The sequence below is a fragment of the Schistocerca americana genome, chromosome 1 (genome assembly GCF_021461395.2).
Source record: "Schistocerca americana isolate TAMUIC-IGC-003095 chromosome 1, iqSchAmer2.1, whole genome shotgun sequence".
Lineage (NCBI taxonomy): Eukaryota > Metazoa > Arthropoda > Insecta > Orthoptera > Acrididae > Schistocerca > Schistocerca americana.
Window position 1 is genome coordinate 16810676 of NC_060119.1, and position 22149 is coordinate 16832824.

At 38.4% G+C, this 22149-nt stretch overlaps 1 protein-coding gene across 1 annotated transcript in view; it reads right to left on the bottom strand.

The window, feature by feature from the left end:
- Positions 1–22149, bottom strand: part of LOC124545636 (ovarian-specific serine/threonine-protein kinase Lok-like) — a 204673-nt gene that overhangs the window by 54169 nt on the left and 128355 nt on the right. The window contains exon 7 of the mRNA XM_047124585.1: positions 1553–1754. Within this exon, the coding sequence (XP_046980541.1) occupies positions 1553–1754 (202 nt within the window). The remainder of the gene's footprint in view (positions 1–1552; positions 1755–22149) is intronic.

Here is a 22149-nt window from a genome sequence, read left to right on the forward strand (position 1 = left end):
ATTTTTGGCTATAGCCTTTGTCAAAAAACAAGAGCACACACAAATTCAAAGAACCACTCAGACACAACTCATGCACACAACTGTCGTCTCCAGCCACTGCGTCAACAGTCTGAGAATCAGATCCAAATAAACCACTCCCACGCCTCGCTGCCTCTCATTGGCAGCTGCTAAGCTAGCAGCAAGCAGTGGTGGCAGCACTGACTGCCAGCTGTGGGAGTGGTGGGAAGGGAAAAAGCAGTAAAAATGAGAGAGTAGGGAAGTGGCACACATACTCAGCTGCACCCAGCCAGCAATGAAACATGACACCTCAGTAAACAAACAATTTCAAGCTACTGAGGCAAAACCGAGATTTTTCCAGTGTTGGTTTTTTTTTTTTTCCAAATTTCCATGATTTACTTGATACATTTGAAATTCCCTGATTTCCAGAACTTATGGCGACCCTGATATACCAATCACTGACAGATCTCCTGTAGACAGTACCACTTGCTGCAAAATTCTGTACAGGTAACCGACATTTCAAATTAATTTTTTTGTTTCTCTACAATTTCTTCTACAGTGTCACTCCATAGAGAACTGAAACTTGATACTCACATGGAGAAACACTCCTTCGTAATTCTTCCAAGATGCCTCTGCCAAACCGTCCTACGAACTACATATATTGCCAAAGTGTTTCTTTAACTGGCAGATCCTGATTCCGGGGCAAACGTCTACTATGGAATTTTGCACTACCACATTTTTCACATTTTTAGGCAAAGAACTCTTTGTAACAGGAAATTTATTTTTACTGTTCTGATGCTTTGAATTCTTTTTCTATACGTTACACTTGTCCACTTACATTTATTTTCAGTTTCTGAGATTTCCACACCACCGACGTATCACTCCACTCTCTCTCTCTCTCTCCCTTTCTTTTTTTTTTTTCAATCACCTCAGCTACCTTGCAAAAACATTTTATTAATTAATTTATTTATTTATTTATCAAGAGTTTTAGGTCACAATTTTCTCACTACAGCACTGATAATTCTGCTAAAGTCTCAATGTCGCTATGTAGCACTTTAATTATTTTGTTCCCGTGAGCTCACAGTGAAAGCCAGTTTCATGTTTTCATCCCACAAACAGTCTAGGGATGAACAGTGAATATCGTTGCTAATAAATTTGAGGCGTATTTTGCCAAACTTTTCATGTAGCTAGAAGTTGCACTTCACACACAGAATTTTTTTACAACCTATTTCTAACAATTTTTACACGATGCACTGTTATAAGTACGGGAAAACAGCATTATGTCACTGCACTTTTTGACAGGTGCCATCTCGAAACATAGAAAGAGCGAGACGAGGGAAGGTGGAAGTGACAATGAATTACTGAGCGATTTAGTGGAACAAATGACAAAGGATGACTGACAGGAGTTGGTGAAGTAGGGGCAGTTGAAGTGGGAGTACTGACCATACATAACTTTCCATATTTTTCTGTGTATCCAAGGACAACTGTGGTCAGACATATCAGTTACAACAGTAACAGGAATGAATTTCCCATAATTAGTCACTTAAATACTCACCTGAAGCCACAAATGATTCACAACACCGTCAACAGTTATTCTCTGAATAGGGTCCACAGTTAACATCTTCTTTATCAAATCAATAGCCTCTGGAGACACACCTCTCCAGTACTGTATTGGGAAGGAGTAATTGCCTTTCCTAATCTGTTCTTTTAATGGGACTTTCTTGTTGTCAGGTGAAAAAGGTAAATAACCACTCAAGCTGAAAGAGAAACACATTTGTAGTTTTTACAAGTCAAGCCAAAGATTGGAAAATGTCAAGCCAAAGAAATAGAGACAGAGACAGTATTCAGGTGTGTGTGTGTGTGTGTGTGTGTGTGTGTGTGTGTGTGTGTGTGTGTGTGTGTGTGTGTTCTATTTCAGAAGAAGGCCTTTTGGCCGAAAGCTTGTGTGTTTCATAGTATCTTTGTTGTGCTTGTCTGCTATAAGCTAAGTCAGATTCTTTTATTGATAGGCCATCAAAACCATCTTGATTGCTGCAATACATGCATTTTCCCTAATTACAGAATGGAATACCAATGACTTTTCCCATTACATATATTACTATACCCAATAAAAATGCATTACGAACAGCAATAACAAACTATTAGCTCTGTAGTAATTTTACAAACAAATATGCTTTGTCCAAAAGCTAAATATGTAACAGCCTTTTCATTGTGCCTGGCTACAACTAAGTGTACATCGGTACAGTGAGTAGCTATCTACCTTTTTCCTTACATTGTTATGAACCTGATGATAATCACACTTACCTTAAGTTTCACAGTTCCAATGTCTGTTGGTTCTGGTTTACAGTTTTCATTGATTCACTGAACTGATATTTAACAGACAGTACACTTTCAGCATCAGTGGGGGATATAGTCAGGAAAATTAGATTACTACTTGATTCGGTGCACCTTACACAAGGTTTGCAAAATTACATGAACAACAGTTTTCCTGATGGTAATGGAACTGCATATTCAACGTAGGCTGTTAATCTGATTTGATCTATTATAAATGGTTTTTGAAAGGCTGTTAAGACTAATATCTACCATAGTTTACATATGTTTGTTCAAGTTTATCCATCATTGTTTACGCACATTTCTTGAGGTGTTTCCAGATCAATGTCAGTTCAATGGGTCACCTTTCAACTGTCACTGTATATAAAACCTCTTGGTGCTCATAGAGTCCCCTCCACAAAACAATTTGGCCACACACCCTCTATGTCACGTCAAATGCTTTATGTTGTGATCTACTATAGGCCAGGTTTTGGCCATCATTAGCCATCTTCAGATCTACTCAACTTCGTTACAACATAATGCATCTACTTTGTTACTGTGTATGGTTGTCTCAACATTAAAATGGCTGTGTCTATATTCAAGTCAACCTGCCTGGATGTTCATACCTAGAGCTTTAATATTGAGGCAGGCATGCACAGCGACACTGTTGACGCGTTACACTGCCCTGAGCTCAAGAATCAGAAAATATTGGCTGTGACTGAAAGAATTAATTACAACTTTCCAACAGCTGCTGCATCTCTCCATAGACATTATGCCTGCTTACTTTTTTAAAAAAAAACAATGGAAAATCCAGGATGGAATGTAACAATACGAGAGAAGGAAAGTTGCTACTCACCATATAGATTCTGAGCCACGATAGGCACAATAAAAAGATTCACACAATCATAGCTTTCGGCCATTAAGGCCTTTGTCAGCAGTAGACACACATACACACACATATTCACGCAAGCGCAACTTGCACACACATCTGTAGTCTCAGAGTTTCAGCTTTCTGAGACTGCAGATGTGTGTGCAAGTTGCGCTTGTGTGAATGTGTGAATGTGTGTGTGCGTGTGTGTATTTGTGTCTACTGCTGACAAAGGCCTTAATGGCCGAAATCTATGATTGTGTGAATCTTTTTATTGTGCCTATCGCAGCTCAGCATCTCCGCTATATGGTGAGTAGCAACTTTCCTTCTCTCGTATTGTTACTTTTTTAAATGTAGTTTTCCACATTTCATGCAAACCGTGATTGCTAAATGTTGCTCTATTTCTAAAAATTAAACTCATAGACATAGTCAACAATAAGAAACATCCATAACTTACCACAGCAGATTGCTAGAGAAAAAGAGATGTCACTTGGCAAGACATTTAATCTATAATCGAGTCACTGTAAGAAGGTCCCAACAGTTGGAGTGAGCTGAGCACAGCAGCTTCATACACTTACTGTAATGAACCACGTTACACAATTTTGTAAACATCTCAATGGCAATGCCTCAGTGTTGCCGGAGTTGTGTAGATGGCTGTTGTTTTTTTGCTTGCAGCTGTTTGTCGTTTGTAGCTGAAAGTTGACAGTAGCGCTACTGGATGTCCAGGATCAATTTACCTCTGAGTGCTAGTAGGCACTATAGTCTAGTCAGTGTATTTCCAACTGGGAGTGGGGAGGGGGAGGATGGGAAGGAATCAGGAATTTTCCAGACTGTGTACTTCCAAGTACGTTAAAAACGATACCAGGTATAAGACGACTTCCAAGACATGATCCATCATAATTTCTGTGGTGCAGCATGACTAATTTTGCAAATTATCCTTTAATGATTTGAGATAATGGAAGCATTGTTTTGCCTTTGTTGTGGCTCACCATTGTACGCAACAACGAAGAGTTATTTCAGCAATATAATATACAGGACGAGTCAGCAAACACCCGAAGTACACCTAGGATGAATAAATATATCGATGCACAGTTTTCACCAAGTGATAGGAGGCAACATGATCAATTTCTTGACGTTTCAAAGTAATTTTTAACAATTATGATCACCAAATTACAACATTGTCTTGTTTTTCCAATCAACAATTTTTTTGGCATTTGAAAGAAGCTTCAAAGAGAACTTCAATGACATACATGTAAACATTTATGGGACTTTATCAAATAGTATCAAATTAAAAGCACCAAAAACACTAACCCACTGCCATGAGGAGAGGTTCCACAAACATCTGCCCTATTATACCAAATGTAAGAAAACACATAACTCTGGTACAGACCTTATGTTTATCTGTTCTTAAAAGCCCATCAGTTGTAAAGCTACTGAGGCATTTACAATAGGTATGACTCTCAAAAATATGAATACGGTTTCTGGCAAATGTTGTCAACTATTAGAGCAGCGGTGTGGTTGTAGGCTGAAGAGTAGCCATCTCCCCAAGATTTCACACTTTGCCTTTGCAAATATTATAAAAAAAGTTCTAGAAGCTTGAAGTCTGGAAAATAAAATACACCAAGGAAAAGGAGAACTGAGGAAAGAACTGAACCTAACATAGTAACAGCAGTAACACACAAAGCAAATGTCACCAACAGGCATCTTGGAAGTACAAGATGGATCAAACAAAAGAGTGGACTGCAAACACTACATTCCATCACATTTCATCCTCTTCACATTTCTCTGAACCTACAGCTTCACACCAGTGACTTTCAAAATTGGTTACAATTCTCTGCCTTATCTACGAAAAGCACAAATTGATGATGTTCTCTGACTTATCTACGAAAAGTGTAAGTTGATATGGTTCTGAGTGACCTACGAAAAGCGCAAATTGATTTGGCATATCTACAACCAATTTTGTTTAAGAAAGAAGAATAGTTAACATATCATGGGTACGTCAATCTTCACAATATGCATTAACTGCCACTTCAAAATCCACAATAATTCAAAAAGGGGATAAAAACAACACTTTTTGTCTATCGACATCTGGTGTATGTTTTCCTACACCTGCATCATTGGTTTCTCTTACTGATAGGAATCTAACCTAATTATCTCAAGTTCATATGATATGCAGCAGTTCTTTGAAGACAGGATACAACACAATCAGTGTGGTACCAACACGATGTACATCCTTCCCATTCCACACATGTAAGTACAGACACTCCTAAGAGAATATTTGTAGGGAAGTGGGACAATCATTCATGCAACTCAAAATGCCCTGCACACTCTCCAAATTTAATGCCTGTATACTTTTATCTGTGGCAAAAATTAAACCAAAGGATACATGAATGGCTCCCAAAGGCATAAAATGCTTTATGACTCCACCCTGCCACTAACTCCAAATGATATTCAATGTGCAATATTGCTTCTCCAGAATCGTTTTATACAGTGTTGCTAGGCTAAAGGTGAACATTTAGTATAACAGTCATTGTAGCAAATGTAAGTCATACCTGGTATAATGGGGCAGACCTTTGTGGAACCACCTCTTACAACAGCAGTGCAGAGGTTTTTGATGCAGCTGATACTATTTGGTCAAGTTTCATACATGTTATGTGGTACAAGTGCTCTTAGAAGTTTCTTTGAAGTGCCACACAAAGAAGTATAAAGTTAAAAAAAAAAGATTTGACGTCATAATTGGCAGTTCTAAACTATAAAAATTTCTTGCGAACACAGGTAATTTTGCCATACTGCCCACTATACTTGGTGAGAACTGCGCCTAGATATATATATTCATTCTGGATATATTTGGGGTTACCTGTCTGAGCTGCCTCGCCCTGCATACTGTCAAAGGTGTCAACCTAGGCCTCCACAAAAAGTGCAGAGGAACAACCTTTATGTTAATTTTAAAATATCGTTCTTTGTTAGGATGAATAGCAAAAAGCATTTTCTTTTTCTGTTTCACTTTTTGTTCTTCGTAACAAATGTGAAAAGTAACATGCGAACAAGGTGAGCTGTGCAAGATATAACAACCAATTTCCCTCACGAACATGTCTTGTTGCAACTGATAACACACAAAGGTTAAACAATTTTGTCACTGTCAATACACATTAAAACTTTTAGCAACAGAGATGCAGGATCAGGGTGTATATGTGGACAGCAAGGGGGGGGGGGGGGGGGGGGGGGGGGGGGGGGGGGGAGAGATTTTTCCCGGGTAAAAACACACTTTTTCTGTGGTGACACTATATTTTCCCTCGGAATTGTAAAACCTATCAATCCTTCGAATGGTGATGGTTTTATACACGGGCGTAGAATTTCACGACACTTTATAAAACTAAACTCACAGCAAAAAACGTGTTTTGGAAAGATCTTTGATGAGCAGCAACATGTACGCTGCATATTTTTGTTACAAAAGTACAAATTCAAATTCCACCAAACACCACTTATAACCTTCTGAAGCATTGAAATCGAGATCGTGATGCGCTTTTGTAAGCCAGCCAAAAGCTCATGTCACATGATCTCGCCAGCCAATGACAGCGGATATTCAGGGCATCAGGGCATAGGACACATGATGTAGTCAGCCAATAGCAACATCACTGTTAAGTAGCGTGAACACACAAACAGGAAAAGTTAACGGCTTAAATTAATATACACAGTGTTGCTGCAAGATGATATTGGTCTCTAAGGTTAATACGCTGCAAGAGAAGCTAAGCTTTCACATATAATGTTGATCTTTTCATTTAAGATATATCACACAAATGTGCCAGTATAGTTTTTAGTAATGACATAAATGTCTGATCTTCTGGGCTCGAAATTCTTGTAAATGGCTCATCAAAAAGTCGATTTTTAAATGAGAGCCAAACGCTCTGTGATTTAAGAAATTCATCATATATTCTTGCGCATAGTTCCACTTACGTCAAAGGATGTTTACTTTGAAAGCAACGCTTTTCAAACCACCATTTGCAGTATTTTCCCATGACCTGTTAGAAACAGCTTTGTTTCAGCGCCAGATAACAGATGTCACAGCGCTTGTGCAACTACGATGACGTAAGAGGCCCGTATGTCCACATTAAAAGATCTTACATTACATCATAAAAGAAACAAGACACCAGAGGATATTCCAAGATCGTCGGAAATCCATCCAGATTCCCAATGAAATGGGCCTGAAACTGATATTAAGCTTTTCAGTGTGGTTTTCAGGATATAAATTTTCTTGGAGTACCGGTACTGTATTATCTCATGTTTGGTTCTTTCTTATGGCATAATGCCATGTGTGCTAGAAGATGAAAACGTGCACTTGAAATGCAGCGAACAGTTGAAGCTAGCCAATACTGTGGAATTAAACACTTTGTTTCAAATACATTGACTGCCTCAGCGGAAAAGATTAATAAAAGCCAAACTTCTTTAGCAAACTGTACAAAAAAACTACACTGTTCTGCAAGGCGATTAATGCTTGACTGTCAGAAGGATAGAAATAAAATAAAATCTGAAACTTCCATAATTATGTGAATGTATTTTAATTCACTTGATAGACCCAAGCCACAGAAATCCATTTTGTTTTCATTTGAAGTGAGGGCAATAAACGAAGAGGAAACAACAAAATCACGAAACGTAAACAAGGGTCACGTGGAGACTCCCCACTAAAACTCACGACTGCTCTGTGCATCAGGTCCAGATCTACGATATTTCCGAACCGGGCAATACTAGATAGTGGCAAACCCCCTTCCCTTGAGCGTTTGAGGTAGGAGGCCACAAATTTTAAAAATTGACTTTTCAAAAATGTTCATCTTGTTGCGCACATCTTTCTAAAAAGTCTGAAACATAAAACACATGTGTTCCAGGGAATGTAAGACATGTTATTTGTGCAGTGCCACACCTTTTCACAAAGCATACTTCTATCGTTCTGTGGAATTGAAACAGGTACATTTTGTAATGGGTGCCATCAAACTATATTCAGGATAAAATGTCCTGTGGTGCCTCTCCTGATCCTAGTCGGCTGATTTGACATCCTACCCCTCTTTAAAAAACCTCACAACTAATACTGGATGGGATTATTTGCAACCGGGAGAAAGAGAGTACTTCAAAAAATTGCACTCTTTATTGCCTGTTAGCTAATAACTTGCTGTTTTGTGTGACATAAAATCAAATGAGGAACATAAAACAAGCAAAGACAAGAGACAGCCAGGACAGTATACATTTCTTCAGTCCTTAGCTCTTGGTATTCTCTCTCTCTCTCTCTCTCTCTCTCTCTCTCTCTCTCTCTCTCTCTCTCTAATCTTGCTACAACTTTACATGGAGTGCTTTCCTTTGTGAGGAAGAACCTATTACCTCATCAAAGTTCATCAAACGTCTTGCTACATGAAAAATCGAAAGTCGCTGTCTAATACTGAAGAAGCTACTAATACAAATAGTGCCCAAAACTGGTGTGGTTTCTCGAGCTAATTATGTCTATTTTGTCACTGTTTGCTATATAAAAAACAAAATACTCCTTCGCACACCAAATAAATGAGACTGTTTTGGCACAAATGATCATTTTTATAACACGACGGAATATAATTCACAAAGTGCCAATATCAAATGTCTATTAGGCCTACTACAAGCAAAAATCTTTATGTTAGGAAATAGTTTCAAATTTCATTCATACACTCCAGTTTCTCAAGCATGAGATCGAAAAGTAGTAGTATGAAATTTTCATGTTAATTTGGAATCATCATATTCTTTCATAATTTGCATGATGTCCCCGTTCTTCTCCTTCCTCGTTCTAATAATCAATCTTGTCATCACTAATTCTGCTAATATTCCTGCCATTGTCAAACTTATTCTCCGGTTAACATCACTAACCCTTCCAGAATCACCGGTTTCGCTATCCTGCGATTATTCTCCGGTTAGGCGTTGTTACATGTTCGTACAACGTGTTTTCCATGCTACATCCAGAATAGAACTTACAGGGTTGCTAGCCAGGGACAGTATGGGGATGTCCACCCCTGGTAGCTGAGTGGCCTGGACAACGGAATCTCTCACCTAATGGCCCGGGTTCGATTCCCAGCTGAGTCAGAGATTTTCTCCGCTAAGGGGCTGGGTGTTGTGTTGTCCCTATCATTGTCACTTCATCCCCATCGACACGCAAGTCGCCGAGGTGGCGTCAACTTGAAAGACTTGCACCAGGCGAATGACCTACCCGACAGGAGGCCCTAGCCACACGGAATTTCCATAGTATGGGGATATGGCGAAAAATGTTTGTCAAAATTTCATTTTCTTGGATATACTGAGAATCTTTCTTACCAGTTATTCTTGTTAGTCGTTTATTTCCACTCTGGTAGTCTGAATCTATGGATTTTGCTAGTAATTATAACAATGCTGATCTTTCGCAAACCCAATCAACCACGTAAACAGACAGCGATTGGCATTCATCAGTTCAGCTTTACACCACTGAGCTCATATATCCCATTTTGTCTGCGGGAAAGTTTATTTCTAGATGTGAGGAGGACTCCCCTGACAGAGACATCATGTACACTGTGCACGCATTCACGAATCAACTTACGATTCATTCAGAAATCAATTTAGAATGTGTTCAAAAATGTTCAAAAGCCAACAGGAATGCATTTAAAAATCATATGAATAATCGAGACCAATGTGCGCTGGATGCTGCATGCTTTGTGAAACAAACTTTTTTTTCCCATCAAGAATATGAATTTGGCGCCCAGCTCTCCTCTCCTACATCCGGGGCTGCTGGGCTGCTGCGCATGTGTGAATCTGGCAGCTTGGGCGTGCCAGTAAATTTTTTCCTAGGTAACATCTAGCTGCTTGCTGTGACTGCTTACACAGCGAACAGCCACATTTCTGTACCAAAAGCGGGAGAAGGTACTACTCATGTGCGACTCAACTGCGCAAGAGCCCGCTTGTAACTGCTAAAACGAATCTAATGCGAACAGTTGTGATGTCACTTTCATTGGAGGCAATTTGTTGTTATGAAACATTGCAAAGTCTTCCTAAAGCCTTTGACACATTTTGCTGTTGGCAGACGCGTGTATGAGCATTGTATTTTGTTGTTGTATCTGGAGCATTTCCTTTACGACTTACGTTTTATTTTCGCACAGCAGAAATACTGGATCTCAACAAAGTACGATCCTCTCAGTACCACCACCCAACACTGTCATGTTTTCTAAATCATTTTCTGAATCCAGAACCTGACTTTGGAACAATCTTCCTCAAAATATCAGAGAAATAAAATCACTTCCAGGCTTCAAAAGCAGCTAATGGCTCACCTTCTCTCGCAATAGCTTTCTCTCCCACATACTGGTCTGCAGCCCACACTCTTCAATCCCCCCTCCCCCTACTTTTCCCATTCTCCTCACTTACAGAGTTGTTTACTTAAATCAAGTCCTCTCCTAACAGTCACTATTACTGTCATTCGAATTTTCTTGTTCTTCTTCCTTTCTTTTTCTGACAGTACTAAACAAAATTTAAGTTGTTCTAAACTAGTATATATTATTCTTTATGCAGTTTGTTTCATTATTATTGTTATTATTGCCATTTATCATTACTTTAATTATTCTGAACTATTATTATTATTATTATTATTTCTTTCCTTTCTCAGACGTTATGTCTGGTTAAAAATGGAAAGTGACGTGGACCCTGATCAAGCGTGACTTCCTATTAACTGTACGGTATACGTTACATTGCATTTAGGAACTTTCGGGTAACTGAACATGTATCAATAATTACAGATTTCTGTAGTTGTATATATACGTTTGGATGTAGCTGTATTGCATTGATGTACTGGTGGACATTGTGTGGTATGACTCCTGTAGTTGATAGTATAATGTCAACTTTATCTTGATGCCACATGTCCTTGACTTCCCCAGCCAGTTGGATGTATTTTTCAATTTTTTTCTCCTGTTTTCTTCTGTATATTTGTTATGTTGGGTATGTATATTTCGGTTAGTTGTGTTAATTTTTTCTTTTTATTGGTGAGTATGATGTCAGGTTTGTTATGTGGTGTTGTTTTATCTGTTATAATGGTTCTGTTCCAGTATAATTTGTATTCATCATTCTCCAGTACATTTTGTGGTGCACACTTGTATGTGGGAACATGTTGTTTTATTAGTTTATGTTGTATGGCAAGCTGTTGATGTATTATTTTTGCTACTTTGTCATGTCTTCTGGAGTATTCTGTATTTGCTAGTATTGTAAATCCGCTTGTGATGTGATCTACTGTTTCTACTTGTTGTTTGCAAAGTCTGCATTTATCTGTTGTGGTATTGGGATCTTTAATAATACGCTTGCTGTAATATCTGGTGTTTATTGTTTGATCCTGTATTGCAATCATGAATCCTTCCGTGTCACTGTATATATTGCCTTTTCTTAGCCATGTGTTGGATGCGTCTTGATCGATGTGTGGCTGTGTTAGATGATATGGGTGCTTGCCATGTAGTGTTTTCTTTTTCCAATTTACTTTCTTCGTATCTGTTGATGTTATGTGATCTAAAAGGTTGTAGAAGTGGTTATGAAATTGCAGTGGTGTAGCCGATGTATTTATATGAGTGATTGCTTTGTGTATTTTGCTAGTTTCTGCTCGTTCTATAAAGAATTTTCTTAAATTGTCGACCTGTGCATAATATAGGTTTTTTATGTCAATAAATCCCTTCCTCCTTCCTTTCTGATTAATGTGAATCTTTCTGTTGCTGAATGGATGTGATGTATTCTATATTGGTGGCATTGTGATCGTGTAAGTGTATTGAGTGCTTCTAGGTCTGTGTTACTCCATTTCACTACTTCAAATGAACAAGTCAATATTGGTATGGCATAAGTATTTATAGCTTTTGTCTTGTTTCTTGCTGTCAATTCTGTTTTCAGTATTTTTGTTAGTCCTTGTCTATATTTTTCTTTTAGTTCTTCTTTAATATTTGTATTATGTATTCCTATTTTTTGCCTGTATCCTAGATATTTATAGACATCTGTTTTTTCCATCACTTCTATACAGTCGCTGTGGTTATCCAATAAGTAATCATCTTGTTTAGTGTGTTTTCCCTTCACTATGCTATTTTTCTTACAGTTGTCTGTTCCGAGAGCCATATTTATGTCATTGCTGAATACTTCTGTTATGTTTAGTAATTGGTTGAGTTGTTGATTTGTTGCTGCCAGTAGTTTTAGATCATCCATGTATAGCAAATGTGTGATTTTGTGTTGGTATGTTCCAGTAATAATATATCCATAATTTGCATTGTTTAGCATGTTGGATAGTGGGTTCAGAGCAAGGCAGAAGCAGAAAGGGCTTAATGAGTCTCCTTGGTATATTTCACGCTTAATCTGTACTGGCTGTGATGTGATACTATTTGAATTTGTTTGGATATTAAGTGTGGTTTTCCAATTTTTCATTGCTATGTTTAGGAACTGTATCAATTTAGGATCTACTTTGTATACTTCCAATATCTGTAGTAACCATGAGTGGGGTACACCATCAAAAGCTTTTTGGTAATCAATGTATGCGTAGTGTAGTGACCTTTGTTTAGTTTTAGCTTGATATGTCACCTCTGCATCTATTATCAGTTGCTCTTTACATCCTCGTGCTCCTTTGCAGCAGCCTTTTTGTTCTTCATTTATAATTTTGTTCTGTGTTGTATGTGTCATTAATTTCTGTGTAATGACTGAAGTTAATATTTTGTATATTGTTGGTAGGCATGATATGGTGCGATATTTCGCTGGGTTTGCTGTGTCTGCTTGATCTTTAGGTTTCAGATAAGTTATTCCTTGTGTAAGTGTATCAGGGAATGTGTATGGGTCTGCAATGTAACTTAAATAATTTAGTTAGATGTGATTGTGTTGAGGTGAACTTCTTTAGCCAGAAATTTGCTATTTTATCTTTTCCAGGGGCTTTCCAATTGTGCGTAGAATTAATTGCTCGGGTGACTTCATGTTGCAAAATTATCACTTCAGGCATTTGTGGTACCATCTTGTATGTGTCTGTTTCTGCTTGTATCCACCGTGCATGCCTATTATGTTGTACCAGGTTTGACCATATGTTGCTCCACAAGTGTTCCATGTCTGTTATGTTTGGTAGATTGTCTATTTTAATGTGTGCATTATCTATTGTCTGATAAAATTTCTTTTGGTTTGTGTTGAATGTTTGGTTTTGTTTCCTTTTATTTTCACTTTTTTTGTATCTTCTAAGTCGTTTGGCCAATGCTTGTAATTTCTGCTTCTTTTCATCTAATTGCTCCATCGCTTCTTGTTGTGATATTTAACCTAACCTTTTTCGTTTTTTGTCTGATATTTCTTTTCTTATAAATTGTGTTAGCTGTCCGATTTCTTTTCTCTGTTATTCTATTGTGATCTGTAGCCTGTGTTGCCATGCTGGTTTTGTGGGTTTCTTCTGTGTGTCGGTTGGTTCTGATCTCTGCCTAGTGTGTATATTTAGTGCAGTGAGTGCTCCTATATAAACCAGTAGTTGTAACTCTTCCATAGTTGTATTTTCATTTATTTTGTTGTGTATGATTGTGTTGATTGTTGTTGTTGTTGTTGTTGTTGTTGTTGTTGTTTCGACTTGTGGGTTATTTGGGGGTCTATGCAAGAATGGTCTAATGTCTGTATTTGTGTCTTTGTATTCTATATATTTCAGCTGAATTTTTTTCTTCTATATCTAACATGTGTGTCATTTCATGTTCTATTTGTGCTTGTTCTGGTGGCTGTTTCAAGATTTCGTTTTCCTCTGATTGTTTAACTGATGTGTGTTGTTGTTTGTTTGTTTGCTCTGGGATGTTTGAGTCCATTACTGTATTTTCTTCTTCTGATCGCACATTATTTTGTTCCAGTATTTGTTGTACTTGTTGTTTGATGTTTTCTAATTCTGACTGGGATATCCTGTTATTTTTGATTATTACATGGATCTGATCAGCTAGTCATTGTTCTGTTAAAAATTTTAATTCTGGGTATCTGGTAATAAATGTTGTGTATACGTGTGATCTGTATCCAGCTGTGTTGGTTCCTAAGTTTGTTGCTTGGTAATAACAGAACATGAGGTGTTAGTTAACTTCATCTGACCATCTCATCCTCTGTCTTTGTTTTCCTTCTAGGGTGGTTGCAGGAAGCATATCCTGCAAAACACCTCTATTTGGATTTAAATCATTTTCCAGTTGGCTATCAGTGTCATTACCATTGTGGATGGGCATAGGGTTCAAGCGTCATCCTCGATCATGACAGCGCTTGTCCAAGGCTTCATTAGTTCTGTCCTGAACCAACTAATCACACTAAAAGGGGGGTTAGCCCTATTAGTGGTTTGTTCATTTCGTCACCTTTTACGACTGGCAGAACATACCGAAGGCCTATTATTATTATTATTATTATTATTATTATTATTATTATTCATTCTTTCTTTACTTTCTCAGACGTTAAGTCTGGTTAAAAATGGAAAGTGACGCGGACCTTGATCAAGCGTCACTTCCTTTTAACTGTATGGTATGTGTTATATTGCATTTAGGATCTTTCGGGTAATTGAACATGTATCAATAATTACAGATTTCTGTAGTTGTATATATACGTTTGGATGTAGCTGTATTGCATTGATGTACTGGTGGACATTGTGTGGTATGACTCCTGTAGTTGATAGTATAATTGGTATAATGTCAACTTTATCCTGATGCCACATGTCCTTGACTTCCCCAGCCAGTTGGATGTATTTTTCAATTTTTTCTCCTGTTTTCTTCTGTATATTTGTTGTACTGGGTATGGATATTTCGATTAGTTGTGTTAATTTCTTCTTTTTATTGGTGAGTATGATGTCAGGTTTGTTATGTGGTGGTGTTTTATCTATTATAGTGGTTCTGTTCCAGTATAATTTGTATTCATCATTCTCCAGTACATTTTGTGGTGCATACTTGTATGTGGGAACATGTTTTATTAGTTTATGTTGTACGGCAAGCTGTTGATGTATTATTCTTGCTACATTGTCATGTCTTCTGGGGTATTCTGTATTTGCTAGTATTGTACATCTACTTGTGATGTGATCTACTGTTTCTATTTGTTGTTTGCAAAGTCTGCATTAATCTGTTGTGGTATTGGGATCTTTAATAATATGCTTGCTGTAATATCTGGTGTTTATTGTTTGATCCTGTATTGCAATCATGAATCCTTCCGTGTCACTGTATATATTGCCTTTTCTTAGCCATGTGTTGGATGCGTCTTGATCGATGTGTGGCTGTGTTAGATGAATGGGTGCTTGCCATGTAGTGTTTTCTTTTTCCAATTTACTTTCTTCGTATCTGTTGATGTTATGTGATCTAAAGGGTTGTAGAAGTGGTTATGAAATTGCAAGTGGTGTAGCCGATGTATTTATATGAGTGATTGCTTTGTATATTTTGCTAGTTTCTGCTCGTTCTATAAAGAATTTTCTTAAACTGTCGACCCGTCCATAATGTAGGTTTTTTATGTTGATGAATCCCCTTCCTCCTTCCTTTCTGCTTAATGTGAATCTTTCTGTTGCTGAATGGATGTGATGTATTCTATATTTGTGGCATTGTGATCGTGTAAGTGTATTGAGTGCTTCTAGGTCTGTGTTACTCCATTTCACAACTCCAAATGAGTAGGTCAATATTGGTATAGCGTAAGTATTTATAGCTTTTGTCTTGTTTCTTGCTGTCAATTCTGTTTTCAGTATTTTTGTTAGTCTTTGTCTATATTTTTCTTTTAGTTCTTCTTTAATATTTGTATTATCTATTCCTATTTTTTGTCTGTATCCTAGATATTTATAGGCATCTGTTTTTTCCATCGCTTCTATGCAGTCGCTGTGGTTACCCAATATGTAATCTTCTTGTTTAGTGTGTTTTCCCTTCACTATGCTATTTTTCTTACATTTGTCTGTTCCAAAAGCCATATTTATATCATTGCTGAATACTTCTGTAATGTCTAGTAATTGGTTGAGTTGTTGATTTGTTGCTGCCAGTAGTTTTAGATCATCCATGTATAGCAGATGTGTGATTTTGTGTGGGTATGTTCCAGTAATATTGTATCCATAATTTGTAATATTTAGCATGTTGGATAGTGGGTTCAGAGCAAGGCAGAACCAGAAAGGACTTAATGAGTCTCCTTGATATATTCCACGCTTAATCTGTATTGGCTGTGATGTGATATTATTTGAATTTGTTTGGATATTAAGTGTGGTTTTCCAGCTTTTCATTACTATGTTTAGGAACTGTATCAATTTAGGATCTACTTTGTATATTTCCAGTATTTGTAGTAACCATGAGTGGGGTACGCTATCAAAAGCTTTTTGGTAATCAATGTATGCATAGTGTAGTGACCTTTGTTTAGTTTTAGCTTGATATGTCACCAGACAAACGTGTGGTTCCTGAAGAGGGGCAGCAGCCTTTTCAGTAGTTGCAAGGGCAACAGTATGGATGATTGACTGATCTGGCCTTGTAACAATAACCAAAACGGCCTTGCTGTGCTGGTACTGCGAACGGCTGAAAGCAAGGGGAAACTACGGCCGTAATTTTTCCCGAGGGCATGCAGCTTTACTGTATGATTAAATGATGATGGCGTCCTCTTGGGCAAAATATTCCGGAGGTAAAATAGTCCCCCATTCGGATCTCCGGGCGGGGACTACTCAAGAGGATGTCGTTATCAGGAGAAAGAAAACTGGCATTCTACGGATCGGAGCGTGGAGTGTCAGATCCCTTAATCGGGCAGGTAGGTTAGAAAATTTAAAAAGGGAAATGGATAGGATAAAGTTAGATATAGTGGGAATTAGTGAAGTTCGGTGGCAGGAGGAACAAGACTTCTGGTCAGGTGATTACAGGGTTATAAACACAAAGTCAAATAGGGGTAATGCAGGAGTAGGTTTAATAATGAATAGGAAAATAGGAATGCGGGTAAGCTACTACAAACAGCATAGTGAACGCATTATTGTGGCCAAGATAGATACGAAGCCCACACCTACTACAGTAGTACAAGTTTATATGCCAACTAGCTCTGCAGATGACGAAGAAATTGAAGAAATGTATGATGAAATAAAAGAAATTATTCAGATAGTGAAGGGAGACGAAAATTTAATAGTCATGGGTGACTGGAATTCGAGTGTAGGAAAAGGGAGAGAAGGAAACATAGTAGGTGAATATGGAATGGGGCTAAGAAATGAAAGAGGAAGCCGCCTGATAGAATTTTGCACAGAGCACAACTTAATCATAGCTAACACTTGGTTTAAGAATCATGAAAGAAGGTTGTATACATGGAAGAACCCTGGAGATATTAAAAGGTATCAGATAGATTATATAATGGTAAGACAGAGAGTTAGGAACCAGGTTTCAAATTGTAAGACATTTCCAGGGGCAGATGTGGACTCTGACCACAATCTATTGGTTATGACCTGTAGATTAAAACTGAAGAAACTGCAAAAAGGTTGGAATTTAAGGAGATGGGACCTGGATAAACTAAAAGAACCAGAGGTTGTACAGAGTTTCAGGGAGAGCATAAGGGAACAATTGAAAGGAATGGGGGAAAGAAATACAGTAGAAGAAGAATGGGTAGCTCTGAGGGATGAAGTAGTGAAGGCAGCAGACGATCAAGTAGGTAAAAAGACGAGGGTTAGTAGAAATCCTTGGGTAACAGAAGAAATATTGAATTTAATTGATGAAAGGAGAAAATATAAAAATGCAATACATGAAGCAGGCAAAAAGGAATACAAACGTCTCAAAAATGAGATCGACAGGAAGTGCAAAATGGCTAAGCAGGGATGGCTAGAGGACAAATGTAAGGAAGTAGAGGCTTATCTCACTAGGGGTAAGATAGATACTGCCTACAGGAAAATTAAAGAGACCTTTGGAGATAAGAGAACCACATGTATGAACATAAAGAGCTCAGATGGAAACCCAGTTCCAAGCAAAGAAGGGAAAGCAGAAAGGTGGAAGGAGTATATAGAGGGTCTATACAAGGGCGATGCACTTGAGGACAATATTATGGAAATGGAAGAGGATGTAGATGAAGATGAAATGGGAGATACGATACTGCGTGAAGAGTTTGACAGAGCACTGAAGGACCTGAGTCGAAACAAGACCCCCGAAGTAGACAACATTCCATTGGAACTACTGACGGCCTTGGGAGAGCCAGTCCTGACAAAACTCTACCATCTGGTGAGCAAGATGTATGAAACAGGCGAAATAAGACTTCAAGAAGAATATAATAATTCCAATCCCAAAGAAAGCAGGTGTTGACAGATGTGAAAATTACCGAACTATCAGTTTAATAAGTCACAGCTGCAAAATGCTAACGCGAATTCTTTACAGACGAATGGAAAAACTGGTAGAAGCCAACCTCGGGGAAGATCAGTTTGGATTCCGTAGAAATACTGGAACACGTGAGGCAATACTGACCTTACGACTTATCTTAGAAGAAAGATTAAGGAAAGGCAAACCTACGTTTCTAGCATTTGTAGACTTAGAGAAAGCTTTTGACAATGTTGACTGGAATACTCTCTTTCAAATTCTAAAGGTGGCAGGGGTAAAATACAGGGAGCGGAAGTCTATTTACAACTTGTACAGAAACCAGATGGCAGTTGTAAGAGTTGAGGGACATGAAAGGGAAGCAGTGGTTGGGAAGGGAGTAAGACAGGGTTGTAGCCTCTCCCCGATGTTGTTCAATCTGTATATTGAGCAAGCAGTAAAGGAAACAAAAGAAAAATTTGGAGTAGGTATTAAAATCCATGGAGAAGAAATAAAAACTTTGAGGTTCGCCGATGACATTGTAATTCTGTCAGAGACAGCAAAGGACTTTGAAGAGCAGTTGAAAGGAATGGATGGTGTCTTGAAGGGAGGATATAAGATGAACATCAATAAAAGCAAAACGAGGATAATGGAATGTAGTCGAGTTAAGTCGGGTGATGCTGAGGGTATTAGATTAGGAAATGAGACACTTAAAGTAGTAAAGGAGTTTTGCTATTTGGGGAGCAAAATAACTGATGATGGACAAAGTAGAGAGGATATAAAATGTAGACTGGCAATGGCAAGGAAAGCGTTTCTGAAGAAGAGAAATTTGTTAACATCGAGTATAGATTTAAGTGTCAGGAAGTTATTTATGAAAGTATTCGTATGGAGTGTAGCCATGTATGGAAGTGAAACATGGACGGTAAATAGCTTGGACATTAAGAGAATAGAAGCTTTTGAAATGTGGTGCTATAGAAGAATGCTGAAGATTAGATGGGTAGATCACATAACTAATGAGGAAGTATTGAATAGGATTGGGGAGAAGAGAAGTTTGTGGCACAACTTGACCAGAAGAAGGGATCGGTTGGTAGGACATGTTCTGAGGCATCAAGGGATCACCAATTTAGTATTGGAGGGCAGCGTGGAGGGTAAAAATCATAGGGGGAGACCAAGAGATTAATACACTAAGCAGATTCAGAAGGATGTAGGTTGCAGTAGGTACTGGGAGATGAAGAAGCTTGTACAGGATAGAGTAGCATGGAGAGCTGCATCAAACCAGTCTCAGGACTGAAGACCACAACAACAACAACAACAACAACAACATGTCACCTCTGCATCTATTATCAGTTGCTCTTTACATCCTCGTGCTCCTTTGCAACAGCCTTTTTGTTCTTCATTTATAATTTTATTCTGTGTTGTATGTGTCATTAATTTCTGTGTAATGACTGAAGTTAATATTTTGTATATTGTTGGTAGGCATGTTATGGGGCGATATTTAGCTGGGTTTGCTGTGTCTGCTTGATATTTAGGTTTCAGATAAGTTATTCCATGTGTAAGTGTATCAGGGAATGTGTATGGGTCTGCAATGTAACTGTTAAATAATTTAGTTAGATGTGAATGTGTTGAGGTGAATTTCTTTAGCCAGAAATTTGCTATTTTATCTTTTCCAGGGGCTTTCCAATTGCGAGTAGAATTGCTTGGGTGACTTCATGTTGCAAAATTATCACTTCAGGCATTTGTGGAAAATGGTGTTCAATGTTTTTGTAATATATTGGTTGCAGTTATCTTTCCAACAGGGCTAACAATAAATCTTACTGTGGGTCAATTTATCCACTACCACATGACATCTCTCATTTCTGCTTCAATGCTTCTTGGGCACAGAGTTTTACACTGGTGAGGAAAAGTTAGACATGCTGCTCTGTATGGTGAATGTTTTAAGAAATTACATCAGAATTTCATGACAGCATGGAGACATCTAACCTCATCACTTGTGGGCGACGCACAGTTAAGATGGTTTCTCAAAACACTGGTGTGAACACTATGCTAAAACTTCGCAGGATGAGGAGTAGTACTGCAGCTGACAGAGCACATGAAGAGGCTGTTCAGACTACATTTATCACTGTGCTGTGGCACAAGACATATAGACAAGAACTGTGATATCAGCCAGACAAGGGTCGATTGCATCTTGTATCAACATAAACGCCAACCCTTCCACCAATCATTACATCAAGCACTCCAATGACATAAAACATATCATAGAAATTTGAGTCTTATGTGACACCTGCTGTATAATAATGCTCTTTGTCTGTATAGTGCAGTACATGGTGTGAGTTACATGACACCCCATAAGATTTGCCTTGCCTTATGGCCCCAATTTCCATTCAAATTCTTATTGCTGTCTGTCAGAGTGGTTATTTATACTGGATTTTTTAAACCTGAGAAAAAATAAAAATTTACTGCTGACTCTACAGCCATCACATATAGTGAGATGGTTTGACCTGAAGTAGTCCTCCCCATTATACTGGTGTCCAAAATTAAAGCAACAAATGGAAATTTTGCAAGGTTGCATTTATTTTGCCACAAAACAGCATAAAGCTGATGCAATGAAAAGAATGCAGAACATAAATAACTGCCATATGCAGTTTTCCAACTTAATGGATTTGCACAAACATTCAGACAACTGGCTAATGTGCACAGTATGAGGCGTGACCACCTCTGGCAGCAATATAGGCCTCACGACAAGGCATGCTGTTAATGATGTCATCAATCTCATGCTGAAGCAATAACACCCATTCCTCCTGGAGAGTTTCTCGCAAGTCTAGGAGGGAGTTGGTGAAGCTGATGTGATGCTATCTGTTTCCCTAGACACGCTCTATGGTATGCAAATTGGGAGAGCACTGTTGTCCAGCAATACAAACTCTAGGTCTACACCACCTTGTAACAACTGCACACGAAGTCCCACAATCTCGTCACGACACCTAACAGCTGTTAAACCTTGCCAATTCACCTATACAGTTTGATGAAGAGTTGTTCGAGTGGGCCACATAATTCCTGCCCACACTATTAGGGATCCTCCTCTATATTGTTCTCTTTCCACAATGCTTGTGTCTCAAATTTGTGTTCCACATTGCTTTTAGATGTGAATGCTAGGAGAATCACTCTCCAGACCAAATTGAGACCCATCTGTGAAAAGACTGTTCGACGTCCAGGTGGTATGCTGATGACTCCACCCTAAACATGTGAAGACACATCAGAGGTACACATACAGCAGGTCTTCGACAATAAAGGTCACTCTGCCAAAGCCTTCTGTCACTGTTTGTCTCAATACAACAAGTCCAACAGATGCACCAAGGTCAAATGCCAGCTGCCATGCAGTACTGAGCTGGTACTGTCATGCCCTTACAGCCAAATAACACTCCTCTCTTTCTGATATCTCACATAGTTGGCTCTGCACTGACCTTCAGCATCCTGTTTCAGTCTCTATAAATTGTCAGCACATTAGAGAAACAACAGAACGAATCACATTAAGCCATCGGGCCAAATATGTTTGCAACTGTCCTCCTTACATTCTTCCTATGGTCCTCCACTGCCAAGTCTGTGGTAGGCATCTTCTTTATGTCCTACTGCCCCACCTGTGACTGTATACATAGCAATTGGGAATGTGGAACTACCTGGCACACACTATCCCATTTGATAGGTGCCCTGTTGTCATAAATAGTATGGTTGCCCGTTCACCGAAATGCT